Source organism: Alternaria atra, assembly GCF_907166805.1.
Source record: "Alternaria atra isolate CS162 genome assembly, contig: 23, whole genome shotgun sequence".
In the NCBI taxonomy this organism is placed as follows: domain Eukaryota; kingdom Fungi; phylum Ascomycota; class Dothideomycetes; order Pleosporales; family Pleosporaceae; genus Alternaria; species Alternaria atra.
Genome location: NW_025091321.1, coordinates 219,636 through 241,131, shown reverse-complemented (window position 1 = coordinate 241,131; position 21,496 = coordinate 219,636). Strand labels below are relative to the sequence as shown.

General features: G+C 51.9%; 5 protein-coding genes across 5 annotated transcripts; 2 read left to right on the top strand and 3 right to left on the bottom strand.

Moving 5' to 3' along the window:
- Positions 1 to 1,339: 1,339 nt before the first annotated feature.
- ALTATR162_LOCUS3668 (uncharacterized protein) lies at positions 1,340 to 6,823 on the bottom strand (the record flags this gene model as incomplete). Its single annotated transcript, XM_043311276.1, has 3 exons — positions 1,340 to 2,082; positions 2,136 to 2,984; positions 4,771 to 6,823. 3 exons carry the CDS (start codon positions 6,821 to 6,823, stop codon positions 1,340 to 1,342), a joined length of 3,645 nt encoding a protein of 1,214 aa, XP_043167211.1.
- A 458-nt stretch (positions 6,824 to 7,281) lies between these two features.
- On the top strand, positions 7,282 to 7,533 carry ALTATR162_LOCUS3667 (uncharacterized protein; the record flags this gene model as incomplete). Its single annotated transcript, XM_043311275.1, has 1 exon — positions 7,282 to 7,533. The coding sequence occupies one exon, from the start codon at positions 7,282 to 7,284 to the stop codon at positions 7,531 to 7,533; it is 252 nt and encodes an 83-aa protein (XP_043167210.1).
- Positions 7,534 to 7,973: 440 nt separating this feature from the next.
- Positions 7,974 to 11,013, bottom strand: ALTATR162_LOCUS3666 (uncharacterized protein; the record flags this gene model as incomplete). Its single annotated transcript, XM_043311274.1, has 4 exons — positions 7,974 to 8,241; positions 8,306 to 8,414; positions 8,467 to 10,884; positions 10,932 to 11,013. The coding sequence occupies 4 exons, from the start codon at positions 11,011 to 11,013 to the stop codon at positions 7,974 to 7,976; spliced, it is 2,877 nt and encodes a 958-aa protein (XP_043167209.1).
- Positions 11,014 to 12,855: 1,842 nt separating this feature from the next.
- On the bottom strand, positions 12,856 to 15,156 carry ALTATR162_LOCUS3665 (uncharacterized protein; the record flags this gene model as incomplete). The annotated part of the gene is made up of 1 exon (XM_043311273.1): positions 12,856 to 15,156. The coding sequence occupies one exon, from the start codon at positions 15,154 to 15,156 to the stop codon at positions 12,856 to 12,858; it is 2,301 nt and encodes a 766-aa protein (XP_043167208.1).
- Positions 15,157 to 18,595: 3,439 nt separating this feature from the next.
- On the top strand, positions 18,596 to 19,630 carry ALTATR162_LOCUS3664 (uncharacterized protein; the record flags this gene model as incomplete). The annotated part of the gene is made up of 1 exon (XM_043311272.1): positions 18,596 to 19,630. One exon carries the CDS (start codon positions 18,596 to 18,598, stop codon positions 19,628 to 19,630), a length of 1,035 nt encoding a protein of 344 aa, XP_043167207.1.
- Between the last annotated feature and the right edge of the window lie 1,866 nt (positions 19,631 to 21,496).

Genomic DNA, 21,496 nt, shown 5'->3' with positions numbered 1-21,496 from the left:
GAAGTCTGTTAGCTTATCCATACAAGTCTACACGTTTGTTAGTACATGAAGGTCCGCTCATGGCTTCGCTTCCTTGCTAGGGTTCAGTTGGTTATGCCGACTAGGTCCACACTCACTCTGATTTGCAAGATGTACAATTCAATCAAGCATGTTGGTCCACTTGCGCACATGCTCACCCTAGTCCAGTGCCATGACCGGATCCCGGCTCACCCCCGCAGTGAATAAGCAGACTATACGAACAAGATCACCTGAGTCATAGGAGCAAGGGACGATACGAGCACGAAGATTGCAGGACGAAAGGCGTTGAATAATTCCAAGAAAATTGGGCTTGATTTAGAACTGTCTTTCCGCAGCCAGCAGACATATTCCTATGGACTCTTGAATTAGTGAATATCCGATAAAGCAAGTCAGAGAGAACCTAACCTATAGTATACGAATGTTTGGGTCCGATTGCACTATATCCCATGTCTCCAATTCCCCCGCATCATCATCAAATGGTTCAACGATACAGGAATTTGCTTATGATAACGCCTGGATTCAGCTCGCATTACTGTGCAGTCTTGTGAGTCCTATATATAGCACATCCGCCAATCATCCCGTCGATGTGTTTTCTTTTGATGTTCGAAGTCTGGTTGATGAGAAAAAGCATTTTAGTTTCATAACGGTTAGCAACATGGTCATATGCAGATGACGGTATTGCGCAGATGCCTGTTTCTACGGGTTGGCCTGGTGCTCCAACATCTAACACTCCACTTGATGGCTAAGATTATATATCTGAAGCTCAGCTCTTCGGAGACTTTTGCAAGAGCTATGAACGACATTCGCAGAACTTGAAATTGCAGAATCGGGCCAGTTCAAGTGGTTCGAGAACTACATCATCATCACACCTGACATCCTCGTTAGCACCACCACCACTACCTCCCCATTATCCAGAGTGTATCAGAGGATGCAACGGTACAGCGATTCGGCGTTCTTTGACAATGTTGCAACCGACTGCGGAGGCACAATTAGAGGGCCCAGTAAAGAAGACTAGGAAACAGGTCGAGCAGAGGAGGACATATATATATATGAAAAAGAGAGATCACTTGTGGTATCTGAAGGCTTGAGGGCCGTGGGGAAGTTTGTGAAAGGGGGGTGGCATGGTGGATGGCCCTGGCATTCGTCTAGCAGGTTTGCGATGATAATCATAGTGCTAGCTCAATGCAATGTCGTTCTCAACTTTTCATATTCATTCATCATTCGTTACTAGCTATTGTGGATCCACCAGGTTGGCGTGTTTATTTTATCCAAAGCCAGCCCTACATTTTACACCAACATGTGTACTATGCGATTCCATTCTTCAGCGTAGCTCAAGCTGTTCTCTAAAGCTAACTATGGGCGTGGCCTTCTTCCCAAGTAGCTTGGAGATGTCCTTGGCAACCTCATCCCAGAAAGCGCAATTCTCCGTTGAGCTCTGCGGATCCTGGCTCGACTTAAAGAAAGGAGGGTTAGAAGCAAACAATCTTCCCATCATCATTGAGTTCGTTAGCGTGTTGCCGTCATCCACGGTGCGCTCCCATGTAAGAGCTCTATAGGATTGTAAGGAGTTGGGATCGCCAGTCAGCACATGTCCCGCATAGTACCTCTGATATGTCGGGGCGAATCCGGGCCAGATCTGATCGTAAAGATCGAGAAAAGCGCCAGGGACCTTGGGTGCGGCGTACTTAATCAAGTCGCTTACAGCGACACCGTAGTGCCAGATGATGGCGAACATGTCGAAGCCGTGTTGGGCAGGAGGCATTTCGAATTTTGCAGTGTAGACGCTGGAGTCGGTGTGGAAGGCGTTGTAGATCTGACGCTTGTTGCAGACGAAAGTCGAGTCGCGTAAGACATGCCTCATGCGCTGCTTCTGTTGGAAGTCGAAGAGCTTAGCTGGATATTGAGTCTCTATTTTCTGCCGTATAGAGGCAAGCGCGTCGCCAGGGAAGGCATAGCCTAGGAATTGGGTGAAGTCTTCCTTCGTGTCGACCCAGTCTGCAAGGAACATGCTGACTTCGTCATGATCGTGGGATACTATGATAGAGCTGCAGTTGTTGTGCCTTCCTATTCAAGATTAACATTCGGTTGGCAAAGCAGCATCTATGAGTAGCACATACCTTCGCTTAAAAGGGCAGCCGGGAGCTCTGGCACAAGATCTCCATCCACGGCTGGTCCAAAAGGAAACATACCCAGCCCGATAGCTGCGCTAACCACTTCTTGATTGGCTCTGCTCAAATCGTGCGTGCTGGCCTCCTTGAGACATTTGAGAGCATTTGAAGAAGAACACTTAGCCTTGGTTGTGAAGTTGTGGAACGTTTCTTCCAAGGCCCCAGCCCGATCGTAGCCCCATTGAAACGCAGGACTCCACATAGCTGCCCTTTCGAACAGCGGTGCTTCGTCTGTTTTACTCCCGCCATACGCTGTCAGGTGGTGAAGGATGGATCCTGCGCCCGCGGACAGACCCCATGCGCTCACGCTTTTCTTGTCTCCACCTACTAGCCCAATGTACCGCTGGACCCAGTCTAGAAGAAGGCGTTGATCGTGCAAACCCGCGTTGGGCTGTGCTTCTTCTTCCATAGTTGAGCCAGCCAAGAAGCCGAAAGCTCCCATTCTGTAGTTTCCCGTCACCCAGATGACACCATTGTCTGTCTGTTCACGGATGCCTTGGCCGTCGTAAGCATGGAAGGTGCCACCTTCCAACTTGAAATCAAGGTCCTTTGACCCGAAGACGTATGCTCCTCCGTAAATCCATACAACAACGGGAAGAGGCTCCTCGTTTGGATCTTGTTCAAGAGCCCACGAGGGAACGTAGACATCGAGGAAGAGGCAGTCCTCGGCCTGGACGCTCTCATTACCAGGCGGTTCGAAGGTGACATCAGCTTTGGGAATTGCCTGGATACAACTCGGGCCGTAGCTGCTATTCTGAACTTGAGTGGGATCTTCGATAGCTTCGGGGTATTTCGGTGCTGCAAAACGCAACTCCTCCACAGGAGCTTGGCCGAAGCGGACGTTTTTAAAAAGGGTTGTCTTTAATGTTCCAACAAGTTGTTAGTTGAAATAACTCACTGAATTCCACAGTGTTATAGCGGCCCCCGACTTACCTCGCCATCTTCGCCATAGGTTTGTCCTTCCCATGTTCCCCATGGGAGAGTCAATTTTCGAACTGTGTCCGCCGTTCGTCGGTGTGCTCGATGGGCGTCAATTGGCAAAGCCAATGAGGCAGCCAGAAGTAAGATTGCAGGGCTGAGCATCGTTCCAACTCAGAACAGGAAAGACCCTTGGTCGAAGTGTGGATGGAATATTACATGACCGGCTGAGTGACTGTTCTTTATACGTAGTTCAGCACCTAGGTAGTCTAGGAATTTGTTTTTACATGCATATTTTAGTTTTTCTGCGACATCACGTACATGTGCATGTGAGTACGACGACTAGTGGGATCATGGCTTTTTCGTTCCATAGAAGAGATCAAATACCTTGGAAGGCTAGACCAGACGTTATTCGGGATCGACTGCACGTGTACGACCTAGTGGAGCGGTCCGCAACCGATACCCTCGCATCGTTGGATACCTTGCGTAGATCGGCAATCGAAAAAGCAGTCTTGTGCATGAAAGTAGTGGAAGCCCATTATCCCAACCCATCCATTTACGTGCTCATCATCCCTTGCACTAAAATCATCCAGGCTTAGCCTTCCCGACAACCTCGCAGCTGAAGCACAGTGGTCGTTCCTCTTGTCTGTCGGAACCGACTTTGTGCAACTGGAACGTACGTGGCACGGTTTGACTCGTTAGGGGAACTCCACCAAGGGCACCGCATCCCCGACGAACTCTCACTGACTTGAAGCTACTCAGGTAGCCAAGGAATGCGGGATTCTGGTCGAGGCCGATTATGCAGGCGACGCGTAAACACAATGCCTCTTTCTAATCATTCGAACTTCGGACATAGTGAGAAAACATATCGACGAGATGATCTGCGGATGTGAGAGATGTGGAACTAACAAGACTGTGCAAAGAGCATACAGAAACCTCGAGAGTAAGAGACAGGTATATGAGTGAGCGGACATAGCAATAAGACTTGTAATAAGCTATATTGTAGAGAGAAGTGCAATTCGTTAGTTGATAGCTAGTGTACTTGGGTATGTCACTCCACCACCACATCAACGACATTCAACAATAGTAGTAAAGACAACCACCTCTCTTACGTATCCTATCCATTCTTCCTCACCCTATGCCCCCACCCCCGGAACACTAACACCCCCGCTTCTTAAATCCAAACCCCTGCTCCTCGGTCCCACAAATCCCTGCCTCTGCCTGCCCGTCCTGCCCCTTCCCAACCAGTTATACTTCAATTCTTTATTAAGCCTCCCAATCTTCTCCTGCGCGTCATCGCTACTCTGCAGTGACACCAGTACCGAAACGCACTGCAGCATGCGGCCGACTGTTTCGGTGACTTTGGTGCTATCCATGGGCGTTTGGCGGAGGGAGGATGGGGCGTTGGAAGTGTTGGGATATGAGGTTGGAGGAGGGTGGAGATGTGATATAGTTGGGTGGAGGGGGTTGAGGGCGTGAGAATGAGGGTGTTGGGAGGGGTTTGAAGAGAAGGAACCAGCCGACGTGTTCGAAGTAGCTCTTGACCGTGTGCTAGCAGCAAAAGTAGAAGACGAAATACTCGTCGTCGACTCTAGGTACCCTCCAGAACTCTGGGACGTCGAGTTGAGACTGCCCATGTGCATCTCATTTGCGCTACTCGCTGTACCTGGTCGCTGTTGCTGCTGCTGCTGTCCCATAACGCCGTCAGGAATCGGACTCGGAGATTCCAACCCCGCATTCAAATTCTCCAGACTCAATCTCGAGAAAATCGCCATGAGCGCTTCGTACCGGGGTAGTATGACAATATCGCGGAACATAAGCAGGGTAATCCTCCGCACTTCCAACTCGCCCAAGATGGGTATGTTACGGTGTTCAGGACTCTTGGTATTCATTTCATCCGGCAGCATGACGCCCCAGAACTCTGCTGCTTGCGCACTCGTCATGATGCCGCTGCCCCTGAATTCCAAGTCCAGCGGTAAGAATACAGCTTGCAGAAAGGGCAGAATGGTAGTAAACACCACGAGCCACATTTCTACAAGATGCGGGATGAGGCGGTCGTCAGGTACATGACGCAGTGTTTGATCCAAAGAGCCGAAACCCGTTTGAAGGAGCTCGTTCAGGTCTTCGATGAGGATGATGGGGGAGCGCTTGTGGATGCAGCGTTTGATGTGCACGGTGACTAGGGCGTTGAAGTCTTCAACCGGGGGGCGGGGATCCTCACCCTCGAAAATGAGGAGTACCCTCGCTTTCAGCAGTGGCCATGCGTCGTCGGGTGACAGGCCGTTGATGCCGAATGAGCTTCCTAGATGCAGCATCTCTGTTGTGTGGGATATTGTTTGACCCGGTGCTGCCATGTTGGGGGTTGTCGTTATACTGCTGGATAGCGATGGCCATTCTGATCTTTCGGTACTGAAGGATTGATTTCGTTCTCGGTATGGAGGTTCCAGTTGGGCATCTAGGAAAGCGGCGGCCTTTTCTTCCTTTTTTGCTCGTCGTAGATGCCGTCCACCGTGTCTGAGATCCAAGCCAGTCACTGAGTTCGCAAACGAACTCGAATGCCCGGGTGATGACGGTGCGGCGAAGGAATAGAGCGGCTCGGGAGCGCTTGGATTTGTCGGTTTCGAATTACTGCTGGCCGATGATAAAGGAAGAGCAAATCCATCCTGATCCTTCAACTTGTGCTTTTGCCGCGATAAAAAGTGATGCTTGTGCTTCTCCTCCTTCCTCTCTGGTAGAGAATCGTTCCGTGGGGGAACTAGTGTAGAGGTTGACGCATTGGCCGACGAGTACAACGAAGCATTACTGCTGTTGGTCCCAGAATCCACCAAGCTCGTCGTCGACCCTGCCATCATCATGCGATTCAGCGCCTGCGAGCTGTGAATGCCAATGCCAATCTTCCCTGGCGACGGCAAAGCTTGCTCTTTACCGCCCAGCCGATTATCAATCTTGATGTTCTTCGGTTTAGACGAGAACAGCTTCCCACCTATCCTGCTTTTTCCCTCCTTCGGCTTCTGCAGTTGCGGCGGTTCGGGCGTCGACGACGCTGGCTTGGGCGATGCGTGTGGTTGTTGTTGCTGTTGCTGTCCTTGAATTCCAGGAGAGTTCAGCGGACTCCGTGGGAAAGCCGCGTTCGCAGCACTCGTCGCAGCCATCCTATCTCCCACAACCCCATTCGAATATGTCATCCCGTTGGTCCTAAACGTGACCTGCGCCTGTGTGGGCACTGGCGGAGGACTCATAGGCTGGCCTCGTCCGGCAGGCGCAGCTTCGCTCGGTGCGGGTATCGTGGTAGAGCGCTTGCGATTGTGCTGGGAATTCGAAGCATATGCGGCCTGCGCTGCAATCTGCGAGGCAGTAAGATGACTCTGCGAAGCCATGGTATTATCTCGATCCCTTATAGAGCCCTCCTTCATAGAGCTCAAACTGGGCTCAAAGTAACCCTGGGAGCGTTGGCGTGGGCGGTGTCCTAGATGCGCGCCAATGTGACCCTGGCTTTGTACGGCATCGCGCACAATGCCTGGACGTGAGTAGTTTTGCGCCGAAGCAGCACGCGAGTCTGATGATGTCGGCGACTTTGCGAACGAGGGCGAGAGTATTGAGCCGGGCAGAGGAGAGCGTCGTTGTTGTTGCAGCGTCACCTGTGAGCCGTCTGAGTCGGAGTCGTCGAGCGATGGGCGTTGAATCGAGGGCGTGGGTGGAGGGGGTGAAGAGGGAGGCATCGTGGGCCGTCGCACTGCAGGCGAGTTCGCGATACCACGTCCGTTGCTTTTGCGACAGTGTGGCTGCTGCAGGGACAGGGTACAGAGTAGGTGGCAGTGCGGTGGCTGTAGAGAAGTGAATATACGGGTATACGCGAAAAGTGAAGAAAAAGTGGTTCTAGTCGTGTTCCCTCATGGCCTGCATGAAGAAGCGTAGCAGATACAGCGTTAACCAAGCATTGGGTGAAGTCGCAGGAAGAGCTGACGTCCGTCCGACTGCTATGGTGAGATGCACCGTTGATTGATCGACACATAGTGGCCGTGCTGTCTCCGCCCCGGCATTGAGCCGCTTAACCCCGCCTACTGCTAACTTCAATCTACAGTCCAATCTCTATCATTCCGACAACCAACACTACCAATTCAATACCACTCGCATCTGGAGCATACCAAAAAACAATACCCGCACACCATCACCCAAAATGCCCTCTCTAGCAGCAACATACACGTCCCCAACCTCCTCGTCCCAGACCTTCACCTCCGAACTCCCTGCACTAGCATCACCGCCCTCAACAACCGACCGTGTCGCATACCTCACCTCGCTCTCCTCGTCGCTCAAAACAATGCAAAAAGACGTCAATGAGTTCCTAACGCAAAAAATGGCCGACGACAAAGCAGCCGACGATGCGAAAGACGAGGCGACATACGGAGAAGAAGTCGTCGATGAAGATTGAGCACGGCGCAACGTAACCACCTACACGGATGGATTTCTACAGCGGGTATCAACACAGTCCCTCCCGACTACACCTTCAGCCGCCTACCCCACCCACTCCCACCACTCCCACTCACCCCCTCCTCCCCGTTATTCCCAGCCCCGACCCCACACCCACACTCCCCTCATACATCCACTATGCACCACGCTATTATCCGGAAAGACCCTAATCGCACTCCCCGAACCTCTTATGACACACCGCACAATGCCTATCCTCATCGATAACCACTCTGCGATTCAACCCCCCGGGCACCTTCCTACCATACATATCCCTCTTATTATCTTGGCCCAACAACACCGCGCTCTCAACTGCAACCTTCTCCACGCCCCGCAGCTGCGCAACGATGCGCTCTTCGTTGAGGAGCGAGTTGGCGTTGCGGATACGGCCGAAGAAGTAGGATTCTAGGTCTTTGACTGGGAGAGACGGGGGATGAGATCGAGCGTCGTAGCGGCGGGGAGACGGGCACCGTGTTTGCTCAGCAAATCGAGAGCGGGGGGCCAGTTGGGTTGGTGCGGGGGTGGGGGTTGCAGGTAGAGGGATAGGAGGACGTGGTAGATGGATAACTCGGTGTCTTCGATTGAGCCTCTTGTCGCTGGGGGGGATTGCGATTGGGATAAGTTGGGTGAGGTGGGGATCGTTGGGGGTGCGGTGTACACTTGGTTGCAGTATCTGTGGATGGTGTCATTAGTGGTTGTTTGGTGAGAAAGGAAGTAGGATTAGAGTAGCGACTTACTCCTCGGCTTTATGGTAGTCCTTTAGCTGGAAGACGTAGATTGCCAGCGCTTGCTTATGCGATCCCATTTTGCTCAACACAATAGCTCTCGCTTCGTAGTAATCTGGATCTGTTATCCTTGTTAGTAAATCTCCAACCCGTTCCTTCGAAGATATACTTACCGTTCCCAGGCAACTGCTGAAACACCCTATACCGATTATACTGCGCATTCCCCTTCTTCAAGAAAACCTCTAATCGTTCCTTCCAATCCGCCTTCTCCTCCTCATCCTTGAAGTCCCCACTCTTGAGTCTCTCAAGTAGCAGATCGACAAGCCTCTGGTGGAAATCCACGTTGAGATCATTGAGCTCCTCAATGATGTGCTCCAAGTACCGAACCGCAAGTTTAATATCAATGTTCTGCAAAAAGTCGAGAACACGGTCCCGAGGCAGCGTCTCCGCATTCTCCGTATCAGCAAGGAAGACTTCCATGCCCAACTTCGGATCCTCGCGTAACGGCCACTCAGCATACTCGAGGATGAGATCAATAAGCTCCGGCGGCAGCGCCTGTAGATACCCCACTGTCCTTTGCGGCCCTTGCAACGCAGGACTGACCTCTTCATCCGCCTCATTCTTACCAAACTTCTCCAGCAACTCCAGAGCCTGGCGATGTAGTTTCTTGCCGTGTAAGAAATCAATCAGATCAGCATACCGACCTGTTTCGTACAGCTTCTCCTGCACAACGTCTGGTTCGCAGAAATTAGGGAGGCGGAACAAGGAGCCTGCGACACTGGGATTCGCAATCATGTATGCGCGGAAGAGCGTCGTGTCGACGAGTTGTGCGACGTCGAGAAGCTTGGCTTTCCAATCCACGGGAGACTGGAGTGAAGACTCTTCGATGAAGATGTGGAAAGGTGGTTTTTCAGCTTCGAGTTGGCTGCCGCTGGGTGTAGGGAGAGGTTCCTTGAGATTGCCGTCGGTGTCGATGTAGCGTTTGATTTGGACGCGGCATTGGGTTAGGAAAGATTGGAGAGCGCGGACCGAATCTTTGAATTCCTTTTCTGCAGCGGCGGTTTTTTCTGGTTGGGAGGGGTCGGTTGGGCGCTTACGAATGCTGGCTGTTTCCATAGTGTCGTCTTTAGCAGAGTTGGTACGGATAGAGGCTGCGTCTGAATCGACCTTCTTGTGTCCTCCGACGCCGAAACGACCCATCATTGATCGTCCAATGGCCGCCACAGGCGCAGGTGTGCTTTCTTCCTGTTCTTTCGCTGGCTTCTCGCCGTTCGTCTCTTCATCATCCGCTACGCTTCCATCGCCCTTTACGCTCTCTTCTGGAGCTAGGTTACCAGCGATGGACCTGGGGTACATTGCGATGACACGCTCAGGCGGAGCCTTTGCATCAACGAACAATTCCATTGCCTCACGGTACTTCTTTTGGTCGAACAAGGCTTGAGCCTTTAGTATCTGTATCTCACGTACCCTCTCCTCCTTATCAAGAAGCAGAGTATCTTCCAGCATATGAAGAAGACTCAGCGACTCATCGTAGCGCCCATTGGCGACCAGCTCATCGATCTGTGTCTCGTAGCTCTGTGCTCCCATCCGCCATATTGATCGATCGCTCGCGACTAAGAAGCCCTTCCCGGCGTGGGCCAAGCTAATGTTCGGCTGTGGTACATGGAGGAAGCTAACGTTTGGTAGTGAGATCATCTGCAACAAGCTCAGAGTGTCTGGATTTCTGACTTCCAGACTACCCTTTGAAGGTGGCAGCAGCGTGAGCATATACGGATACGAATAGGCGATGGTCTCCGGGGCAGATTGCCAGGGTACTTGTCGCTTCTCGAGGGCATTTCCGTCCGTATCGATGAACAGGCTGTTCACATCCTTGGCCAGCAGCATCTCGCCCTCTCCGAGTCGTGTCGCGAGAGGTTTGGGCACCCAGCTACCCATGCCCATGTATCCCATGCCTGATGATGAGACGGCGCCGAAGCGTGCTCCGCCCTGACCTCCATTCTCTGCCAACGCGCCCGGCTTGATTATATCCTGAACCTCCTGTGTCTCTATGTTGACCATGACGAAGCCTGGATCCATGCCAGCGACAATCTTCGTCCCTGTCGCCCATGTCAGGCTCTTGACGGAAGCAATGAGCGACATCTCCACCGCGTCGCCCGTCAACTCCATATCCTGCCATGTCCACAGTATGATCTTCCGCTTCACCGCCACTGCCAGATGGCTCACGATAGATGGTATGCCAGTCGAAGGATCCTTGACGATGTTGCTTGCCGCCGCAAACGTAGTCGCACCCCGTGTCTTCTCTAGCTTCTCCTGCAATTGGTATGTTTGTATGTCGTGGATCGAGACATAGTTGTCCGAGAGCGAGACAAGAATATTCGCTTCCTTGATAATCGCCAACTGCTGTATCGGCCGTCGTGAGAACTTCTCCTCTTCGCGTAGGAGGTCGGCGGGTCTGGCTTTTGGAGGCGCAGGTTCGCTTTCACCGTTCTGGTCGCCGTTCTGCTTGCGGTCGGCTTCTACATCCTCAATCTGGTCGTTTACACGGTAGATACGCAGGGAACCAGTGTTCAAGCCTACGAGTACGCGGTCGCCTGGTGTTGTTAGTAAGCTTGGAGGACTCTACAGTCGGGTGCTGTACCATATGCGAGGATGGACTCGATCTTAGACTTGTCGCGCTGCTTGAGCTCGACGATGGGTCGGGCGGTGAATGCGGACAGCATTGTGACTATTCGGTCGACTTGCAAATCATTTGGCCATGATCAAGTCGCTATGCGACGGCTGCTGTGCGCAAGGAAAGCTCCATGGGTGCTGAGTTGCGCCTGAAGCTCGGCAGGCCATCGTCATTGCCGCGGAGCTTTGGCCAGGGTCCAGCCACGTGCAGCCACATCAGTCCGGCCACACAATCCCCTACATTCTAAAGGAACATGAGAATGACTGTTCCATTGAACCATCCAATTCTATGTACTTGAAACATGATATAGAGATCACGTTTTTCAGTAACATACCCAGCACTGGAACTCCCACTCTCCAGCACTAGGCCATTTTCACTATTGTCAGACACACGATTAATCACATTCCGGAGGATCTTGAGATCAGATGCTGTGCATTGATAATCTATCTAATCTACCTAAGGTGCTCGCCCGATTAATAGGCAATCCGAGCGAGTAACAGAATGAGAGTGGGTGTTGCTGGATGAGCGAGTGAGAGATAAACTTCAAACATGACTGTGCAGTACAGGATAAGGGAGGGATATTTGAAATTTCTACCGATGGTCCATCATGCGGCAGGACCACTCTCCCTCATTTTCACACCCACTGACACACCACTCGAGTGGGGTTCCTTGGGCCATCCAGCACTACCACCTTCCCAGAAAACAAATGTAAAATAACAGGTCCCGGGCGCAAAGCGCCTCACAGGATCAACTCAAGCGGCGGTTCTTAAAAGAAAGAACACAGCAGAAACCAACCCTTCATCCAGAGGGACGAGGATGCTTCCACCCGTACAAACAAACACAAAAATGTCGGCTTTCAACGTCAACATGTTTTCCATTCATCCTCCCAACGCGGTCCTCTCGAAAAGCATTGGAAGGAAAGGAAAACAGGAGGAAAGCACAACGCTTGTTACCAATCAGCACATCAACCTCTCCGTCATCTCCTTGCCACCAGCCACAAGCAACGGGTGCAAAGCATACAAAGCCAGAAGTGAGAAGAGGGCCGGTGGGTTAGCGGGAGTAGGAGAGGCGTGGCGAATGAGCGAGTCATATCCAACATATTGCCGGTTCATGTCGAGCAAACACAACGCTATCCCCCATTGCAGCCTTAAACTATAATCATTATGCACACCAAGAGGTCGCCTATGCAAGCGCGCCAAGCGGGCAAGCCAACGGCGAGGCGGGGTGCGGCGGCGATACAGCGTCGAGGTGTGGAATGAAAAGCAAGGGAAACAGAGGATAGGAGGGCAGGACAGAGGATCAGGCGTAAGGGACCTCGGGAACAGACATACTCAAGGAGATATACACAAACCTCATCATTTGATGGAAAGACATCTGCAGAAACAAAACGCACATGACATCTCAAGGTAACGAGGAGACGTCATGCAAGATTGATGTTTGTTCCGCTGCAGAGCTTCACTGTCAAACTTCTCGCGATGAGGGGATATCAATCCAACGCGCAGCCCGCAAGAGAGAGCAGTGACACAAGACAAATAAACACAAAGAGATTCTTTACATCGGTGGGGTATATTGAAAAGAAAAATGTAAAAAATCAAAACACCGACACATGCAAAAGCGGAGAAGCAAGCTTCATCAACGCGGTAAAAACATGTGCCAGATTCCCTTCTTCAGAGAGCGTGTTATCGCATCATCATGAAAGAAAAGGGAAAAGAAAACTTCAAACACAAGGTTCGGTCTGAGCAATTACGGCTCATCGCAGGTCGGTCAGGTTCAGTATAATTGTCTAGTAGCAAGACCAGTTCGTTGACCGGTTGACGCAGAAGGCAAGCCGAAAGGTCAGGTGGTTTACGAACTGGCTTACAGATATTTTTCGACAAATATGGATCGAATCTTAGATGAACGGATTCCGCTGCTGTTTTTCCTGCGGATAGGGCGACTGAGCGTATTGATTTGGGTCTGAGAACGGGCTGGTGCGGTCATCGGCTGGCGAGGGATCAGCGAGCTGGCCATGGCTGCTTGTGCGTAGGTGCCCCGGGCGTGCAGAATCAGTCACCGCGCGTGCACCAACTTGGCCGACCTTCTCTGTTGCTGGCGTGATTTCATCACCATGTTCGAATGTTGAGAAGGGTCGGGGTGCGAGCGTGTAAGGCGCTGCTTTATTGACGTTGTAGTCGTTGGGCACGTATCGCGGCGGCGCGGTAGTGGGGTAGTCGGCACTGGGCTTGGGCTCATGGTCGAGGGCGGGATTGACGACGTAGGGGTTGTGTCCGAGTTCTGGATCATCACGGCGGAAGAGATGGGTCGAAGCGTAGACAAGGCCGCCGAGGGCGATGAAGAGCCAAATAAGGATCAAGGCGGTGGAGATGAGCGCTTCGGTTTGAATGCCGCTCATCAACTTGTCAATGACGCGTTCGACGGCTTCGGTAATCTCGTCCTTTGCTTTTCCGTTCGGGTCAGCGAGCAGTTGACTGGCAGAGTCTGAGTCGCCTTGCTCAGCAAGGGCACCAAGAGAGAATGTGTCGTTGCCGACGCTAGGGAACTGGACGTGCGCGTGCTCCTGAACCCAAGTGAGACCACTTTGGAAGCTGGCGATCTTCAGGCCGATCAGGCAGTTGAGAACTTCCTTGATCGGGTCGTAAAGTACAGTGCCACCGAACGTGTCGTTGAGCGTGGTGCTCATCTGATCCACGAACGCGTTAAGTGTGTCGTTGACTGCCGTCGTACTGGTGTTCACCCAGCGGACGATATCATCGTTAATGTTACTGTCCAAGTCACCGAAGGCACCATTGACACCGCTAGACCATGCCATAGAGGCATTGTTGAGCGATGTGACGACTTTCCCGGCAAAGTCAGCGACTTGATCCGTGAGCTCTGGGGTCTTGTCTTCGATGGCCTTGAGCAAGAGATATTGACAAAAGCAGGCGAAAAGACCAGCGATACCTAGAGAGATCAAGAACATCATGGGGATGGAGGTGGCGTAGGCCCAGGCCCAGCGCATGACAGCTTGTCGACGAGCTGAGCCGAAGCGCCTGCCGAACCACAGGCCGATGCCAGAAGATGTTGGGCGGGACGTGAGATAGACGACGTCCATGGCTTCGTGGCCCTCCGCGAAGAGAGCAGCACGCTCTTGCATCTTCCGGTAACGGCGCATCTCCATCCATGCCATTGGGACGCAAACGAGGACAGCAGCGACAATGAGCACACCGAGAGCAATCTTGCGTGCGTTGTAGGCCAGTTCGATCAGATCATCGAAGAAGGAGTTGATGGAGTTGCCGTCAGAGCAGAAGGTAAGTGCTTCTTTCTGCGGAACGGGAAGAACTGAGCGGTCGAACTCGAATGTGTTCATACCACGAATCAACTTCTTCACTTCCTCAAAAGGCAGGCGGATGATGGAATCCGTAAAGTTTTGCACCTCTTCGAAAGTCGGGATGGACGAGTTGAGCTTCTGGAGACCCTCTGACATCTCAGGAGGTATTTCGAGTGATTTGAGCTTTTTGATCTGGTCATCCAAGTTGATGGTTGGCTTGTCGAATCCCGGAATGTTGAAGTTTATCTTGTCAATGATGGAGTTGATACCGTCAGAAACGGACTTGACGGCGTCGCCCATCTCTTCAGTAACAGAATCGATGGTCTCGTCCAGTTTTTTGTTAACAGCTTCGCCGATTTCCACAGCGGCGTGAAGGCTGCCGCTGACAGCGAGGGTGATCAGGCAGAGGTAGGTACTCGTCATCATGTGAATGACGAAGAGGATGATCTCTTCGACACCAGTGACACTCATTTCGAGCATCGTCATGAGGCCACTGACTGCCTTCTCGATTCCGAATGCAGTCATTTCGTTGACGCCTTTGGACATGTAGTGGGGCATGGAGGCCATGGAGCTGCCGATCTTCTCGACCTGGGTGCAAGCACTGAGGGCTTCCCGACGGGCGGAAACGAGGCTTGAATCAGTACTTGCGATGGCGATGAGTAGTCGCACAAGGACTAGAAGCAGTAGAATCGTCCAGCGATTGATCCATATCTGTGAGAGCCTAGCTCGAAGGCCGAGGTATGGTTTGAAGTTTGGTGTCTGGTTTATTGTAGGTCGTGGTACATCTTGCGGTGGGTAGTAGTCTCGCATCTCATGACTATCGCCAGCGGACATAGATGGAGGCACAGGTGGGAAGAGTTGCTGTTGGCTCGCGGAGGAAGCCATGGCGAAGGTGTACGGCTGTGAAACGTGGTCTGGCCGGTATATTAGAGTCTGAGGTTCAGGCGCAAATCGATGGCAGTTGTAAAGATGCGCGGTCGTAGAAGTAGGCCAGCTAGATCTTGGATATCTACCAGAGATAGGTCGCAACGTAGGAAGGAATATTAGGTGGAAGTATTGCAGTGTGAAGACAATAGACAACAATAGGAAAACCAACGCTCCGTACAATGCAATAAGAAAAGGTGGTAGTGAAGCAGGCAAGGTGAGGAAGACTTGAGTGGGGAAAGACGCTGTGAATATCTACTTCACAGCGACTAAGATAAAATGAGTGGATTTCACGTACCGCGAGGAAGCGAGGACCAGTTGCAGGCCTCTCCACAAGGTACCAATGATACCTCGAGAAGAGGCCTGCACGACCAGATAGTTTCAGCAGGGCATACAAGATCGTGAGGCTCAAGTTAGAACACAGCGATTCTAGGAAAGGTGGTGGCCCGAATAGGCGCCCGCAGAAGTGGAGCAAGCCACTCCCGACCAGTCAGCCCGGTCAGCTGTAGAAGGCTCAAAACAAGACGCTAGAACAAAACGGATTGACAGCGTCTGTTATTCTGGGCCGGTTTGTCCTCGAGTGGTTGTTGCAAGTTGAGCCGGGTGTCCTTTGTTCCACGGCTTGCGCCCATTGGCATGCGATTTTTCCGCAGTCGGGCGAGGCAGGCGGATGCACTACCTCGTGACATCTGGATCGTCGCAGGATCGTAAGGTTGTCGAGCGCAAGGGAACACGACCTCTGAACGTCGGTCGATGATGGCAGAGGAGGTGCTCAAAGCTCCGGGAGATGCGCGACGCCGCCGTTATGTAGCAACTTCTCGCCGCACGGCTGTCCGAAAGGCCTGTGGCGCCCTTCATGCCCTGTTTTCTGCGGCTAGCGAAGACGTCATACCCAGCTCGGTCTGCTGCAACTATCAACAGAACCAACTTCACACCATGAAATTCCGCCAGCAGTATCGCCAGACTCTGCAAATTCAGTGAATTCCAAAATAGCACCATTGTTCAAGCCAGGCGCTGTTATGCCTGATCGTGAAAACGGCTGAACCATGGGTTTGCATCAACGCGCCAAGTCTCGTATGCGTGGCTGCGGCGTAGCGCTGGTGTGGGGTACGCGGCCCATGCGTCGATCGCTCCTGACCAATCAAGCTTCCTTTCCTTTCGAGGCTCAAACACGTGTCGCTGTCGTCCCAACTTCATCTCCATTCTGTTTCGAAACATTCTCTCGTCCTGCGTCAACGCTAACGGTGGTTGCTCGCTCTCCGGCATCTCCAGTGACGCGTGCTTTCATATATTGACACGAACACTCCCGCTTACGAATACGTCTTTCGTGTTACACTCTCTTAGGGCTCAGGGCAGCAGACTTCCATAGACATTACGATTTTGCCGATACAGCCAGCTATCCCTATGTCCTATCATGTTTCTGTCATTTCTATCGTCGCTCGGCGTGGAGCTGTTGTGTTGAAGCTGGCAAGACGACTATCTGATTTTCAGAAGTGCAGACTTACACTCTCGAGGTCGGCTCTACGACGCCATAGGTCTTGCTGTGAAGTCAGACGGCAATGCTCGGTAGACTAAACATCCGTTATCGAAAGTGTAGTCTGAACTTCCAGCATCCACGGGGCGTATCATCTTGACCGATGTCCAAGCATCGCTGGACTCCTCACATTTGATGCTTTTCGTAGCGCTGTTCCTCGATTTCTTGTTTTGAAGCGCGACTCTTCTTTGCATATGCCTCCGATGCATGCGTCGTGGTAAGACCATCGTGGCTTACAACCCTCCAGGGCAGTTACTTCCTCCCGCTAGACGCACTTGTTGTATCTCGAACGCACTTTCCTTGCAACTCCGGCGGATCAAGATACAAAAGGATCTTTGTAGGACATCTTCTAGCTCTCAACTCTCGTCAATCATCATCTCTCCACCCATCCCCTTCTGTATCTTCTTTGATGCCTATCTGCTTGCTTTCTCCTCTACAGCACTGGTCGCTTCCTGTCGCTCGTTCTCGTCATTCATTTCCTGTGCTCGGATATTGCTTTGGTGCGAGGAGTGGTGAGATGAACGCGAGCGTCTAACACGTCCTTGGTCTGTTCGCCATGGGCTTGCGCGTCGCCTTTGCAGCTCGCCCGCGCAGGTCGTGATCTGTGACGATAACCTCGTTTCACCCCACTAAACGACGATAACCTCTTGTTCATGCACCCCCGCTTTGCCCACTCGTCCACTACTTTCGCACCATACTCGTTCCGGAACCTCTCAGTTGCTCGACCTTTGCACTTTCGAATGTGACGTAACTTTATTAACGAAATGCAATACAGATCAGATTTTCCCGCTTTTAAACAGACCGCACCTTTCCAGAAGTCGCTCGAATCGTCCTCTCCCGTCATTCTACTTTCTGTTCAGTTTGGAGAGCGCGCAGCAGAAGGCATCGCATGCTCTCAAGCATCACCGCTATTACAATATCGCAACGCACCCTCGTCAACGCACCGCTCAATTCACCGCTGGTCAAGCAGGTGAAGACGCACCTGAGTCCCGGTGACCAATATCACAGGCTGCCATTGAGAGTACAATAGCTTCAATCGTACAGAACGTATGCTCTTCTTCTCACCCTTCTATCATCGCTAGGTAGGTCCTATGACAACTAAGACATTTACTAGGCAGCTCTCAGTTCTACAATAACACAACTTCATGTCGCAGAACCTCCTCTAGCCAAGACAGTACCAGATACTCCACACATATCGACCACCCAACCCTTCGTAAGCCTGCTCATAAGAACAGTTGGATGTATTATCTTCGCTCACTTTGAACTCTAGACTCCGACCGCTTGATTTCAATTTTCCGGACGCCTCACTATCTTCCTGGGTATTCTGTAAACCCCGCACTTGGGAAGCCCAAATTCTCAGGTACGTGACCAAAACACATTACATTTCCGCGCAGTGTTCTCGCGAGGCGGTGTCGAATAAGGGCGTATTCCATTGGTTCTCTTAAGAATGGCGGCAACACCCGCACTATCTATCTCACCCCGCGAACCACATGTTTGGGCAGCAAATTCCTATCGATTGCGATGGGGCTGGCAGTGACGCAGTTACTATAACCCGTCCCAGCGCACTGGTAGTGAATCATTGCTAATAGATATGAGCGCATAGCCGGAATACCTAGACAATTCTAGTGCCTCACTACCGCTTGGACTCTTACTGCTGTCAGCTCTTGGGTATATCAGACTTGAGAATCACATTCTTAGCGCACTACCCTTCTCCACCACATCAACAAGTCTCTTATAAATTACATACGCACGCAAAGCTGAACAACATTAGCCCTCACCTTCAAGAGTGTACACGTATTGCACAGTCTACGCTTCCATCTTCTCTTCCTTCACACACACACACACACACATATTAGGCATCGCTCGATGTCACCTTCGATGGTCGATTCTATCAAAGCCGGAACTGGCGCCTCCGTCGCGACCCCCAGCAAAGTCTATGCACCTATCGTCGCGAACGTTGAAGCCACATCACCGAAAACCGACACCAGTGGTGATACCCTTCATGATGACGAGAGCTCCGATGTTCGCTCTAGTGGCGACGGTCTCCCGACTCCCAACAGCCCCATTAGTCCAGAGAGTCTCAACTTTAATGGCCTGTCCATCACTGGCGGTGGTGTTGATCTTCGCAAGAACAGTGTAGAACGTTATAACAATCCCTTCCAGCGCATGCAGAAACAGCACAACAAGCCCAGCGCTTACAGTCCTCCTGGCCGTGACTTCCGTAGCAATCGTCAGCTAGGAGCCCCGTACAACGGCCAAAGTGGTGGAGGCTTCCGACAGTCGCGTACCTGGATGTCTCCGGATGCACAGGTGCAGCAGGAGTTCCTCATGGTGCGCAACGCGATGCGTCGCCTGTTCAAGAACTCCGACATTGCCAAGTGGAAGCTCAGTGACTACGTTGCTCACAAAGAGGCAATGTTAGCATCCCAGTCCAATAAGCTTGCGAACAAGGTCAAGAACAGGGAAGACGCCCTAGCCATGTCTTCTCCCATCCCCGCCGATATCCAAAAGGTTCTTACTAGGTGCGGTATCGAAGGCAACTTTGAAGATGTCGGAAACTTCGGTCGGGCTCTTGGCGAGCAAACCATCTGGTGCAACGACTGGGTGAACGGCAAGGATGAGATCGCACCCTGGCCTTCCATGGCGGAGATGAAGTGGGAAGGAGATGACCGGGCCAAGACTGGTGTTGGTCGCTTCCTTCCTCTTCCCCGTGAGGAGGGCCCTCCAGGTCTTATGTGGAACCAGCTCCCTGTCATTGAGCAGTATCCTATCAACCAAGTCTGCAAGATTCCTACCATGGAAGATGTCTATCTTCCCGTCGACTACGATATCGAACCAGACCATGAGTATCTCTGGAGCAGGGAATTGGCGAAGGACATTGACGCCTTCCTGGAGTCATAATAAGTTCCTCCCATGCGCAAAAAGCCCCTCCGACTATAGCACTTCCGCTTCTACGCCACGGTCTGCAGGTCAGCTTTCAACTTTGGAAGACGTCCGGTCACGCAACGATTTGGATCGCGCCCTTCCAATGTGACCATTAGCTACTACAACTGTCACCGACTTATCTGTGGCCAAGTCGATCTTCTTTCTGGGCAAAATACAGGGCACGGTTTGCCGTTGTCACCTCCATGTATGGGCTTTCCCGGAGTTTCTCGCGCTTTTAATTTTGCGTTACGACATATAGACGACACGACACATGCACAAAGCCTTGGTGAATGAGCACTTCTACACAACCCAAAGCCTCCCCACCACTTTTCGATACCATGGCTGTTTATAACTTGCGACGATGGCTTCCGCCCAAATCGGAGGGATCTCTGGCATACGCACCTTGAGTTCATGTGCACTGCTTGCGTTGATTGTTCTTTGCTTTGCGAATCATCACAAAATGGGGGCTTACTGGGAAGGGGGAAGGCTGGTTTCTCGTATTGGAGCTGGATGCTTTCGGTTTCATTTTCTTGGTGCGTTCTTGAGATCTCAATTCCTAGCTACTCTCCTCCAAAAAAGCTGCGTTAACAACCTTGCTTGTCAACTATCCATCAAGGGATACCGTGACCGATATGTCCAATTGCCAGATGTCGGCCCCGTTACGAGATCCCACGACTGCTTTCATCATTGCTGCCCTATCTTGCAAGCATCTCCGCCTAGCTTCGGTCTCCCGTCCCGGTGCTCCTAGTTCTCTTCACTGTTTGCGTTGTTGTAAGACAGCGGAGGGTACCGCGCCAAGTACCACGTGGTCGTCCCTGAGATGATGATTCCACCACGAGTTACTGGCCGTCGCTGTCATCATGGCGGATCTGAGGAAGTCTAGACGCCACCGCTTCTTTGGAAACGTCCAACCCTCCCCGAGCTCTGCATACGTTGGGCTTTCAATACACCGTACTCTTCTACCCCCATGAACACGTCTATATTCCAGGCATCTAGTTCATTGATGACGCAAACTAGCCTTGCCGAATGAATCGTAACGGCGACATTATGTGCCTGATGGTACAGTGATGATAACAACAGCCGTGGACAATGCGGCCGCTTTGGGGGCTTTGGGGTCTGACATGCTGCTGGTGTGTCTTTGATTGTAGCGTGAGGCTGACGGTACGAAGGTAGACTCGGGTTTGTAATAGGGAACAAGGCCTTTGCGGGAAAAAGAGAGTTCTAGCGATTGACTTTTAGCGACCTCGCATACTTCATATATAGTCCACCAAGAACAAGATACAAGTTTCTCTCTTCTCGCTACATCGTACTCCCCAGCCAAGACCGCATCATAACGCCACAACCAGTATATTCTCCAGATCGGGTGCCTTACCGCGAGGCCACTATAATCCACTAGACCAAACCCGGCGGCGACCATGCTCCCTTGCCAACACATCACCGCATCTCACAATCGTGCACAATTGAGTCCCAAAGGGTAATCTTCGCGCCGCCTACCACAATCTTCCCCCAAATACTTCCCAGCTGATTTATCCCTCCCCCATTCAGCCTCACCTTCAAACGCACTCCCCCAAATCCTTGGTCATGTGCAAAATCTTAATTCCTTCCCCATTAGGACACCTTACTACATCCACCCTTCCACTCTTCACATACCCACACCTCTCATACAACGCCACCCCACTCAACGTCGCCCCCATTTCCAGCCTCTTGAACCCATCCGTCTCATCTTTCTTCCCCTCCCGAGCTCGCGCCTCACAGTACCGCATCATCATAGTGCCCAGACCCCGTCGCGCATACTCTGGAGACGTGAAAATAGCACGGATAGACGCGCGGTCAACAGCTGGA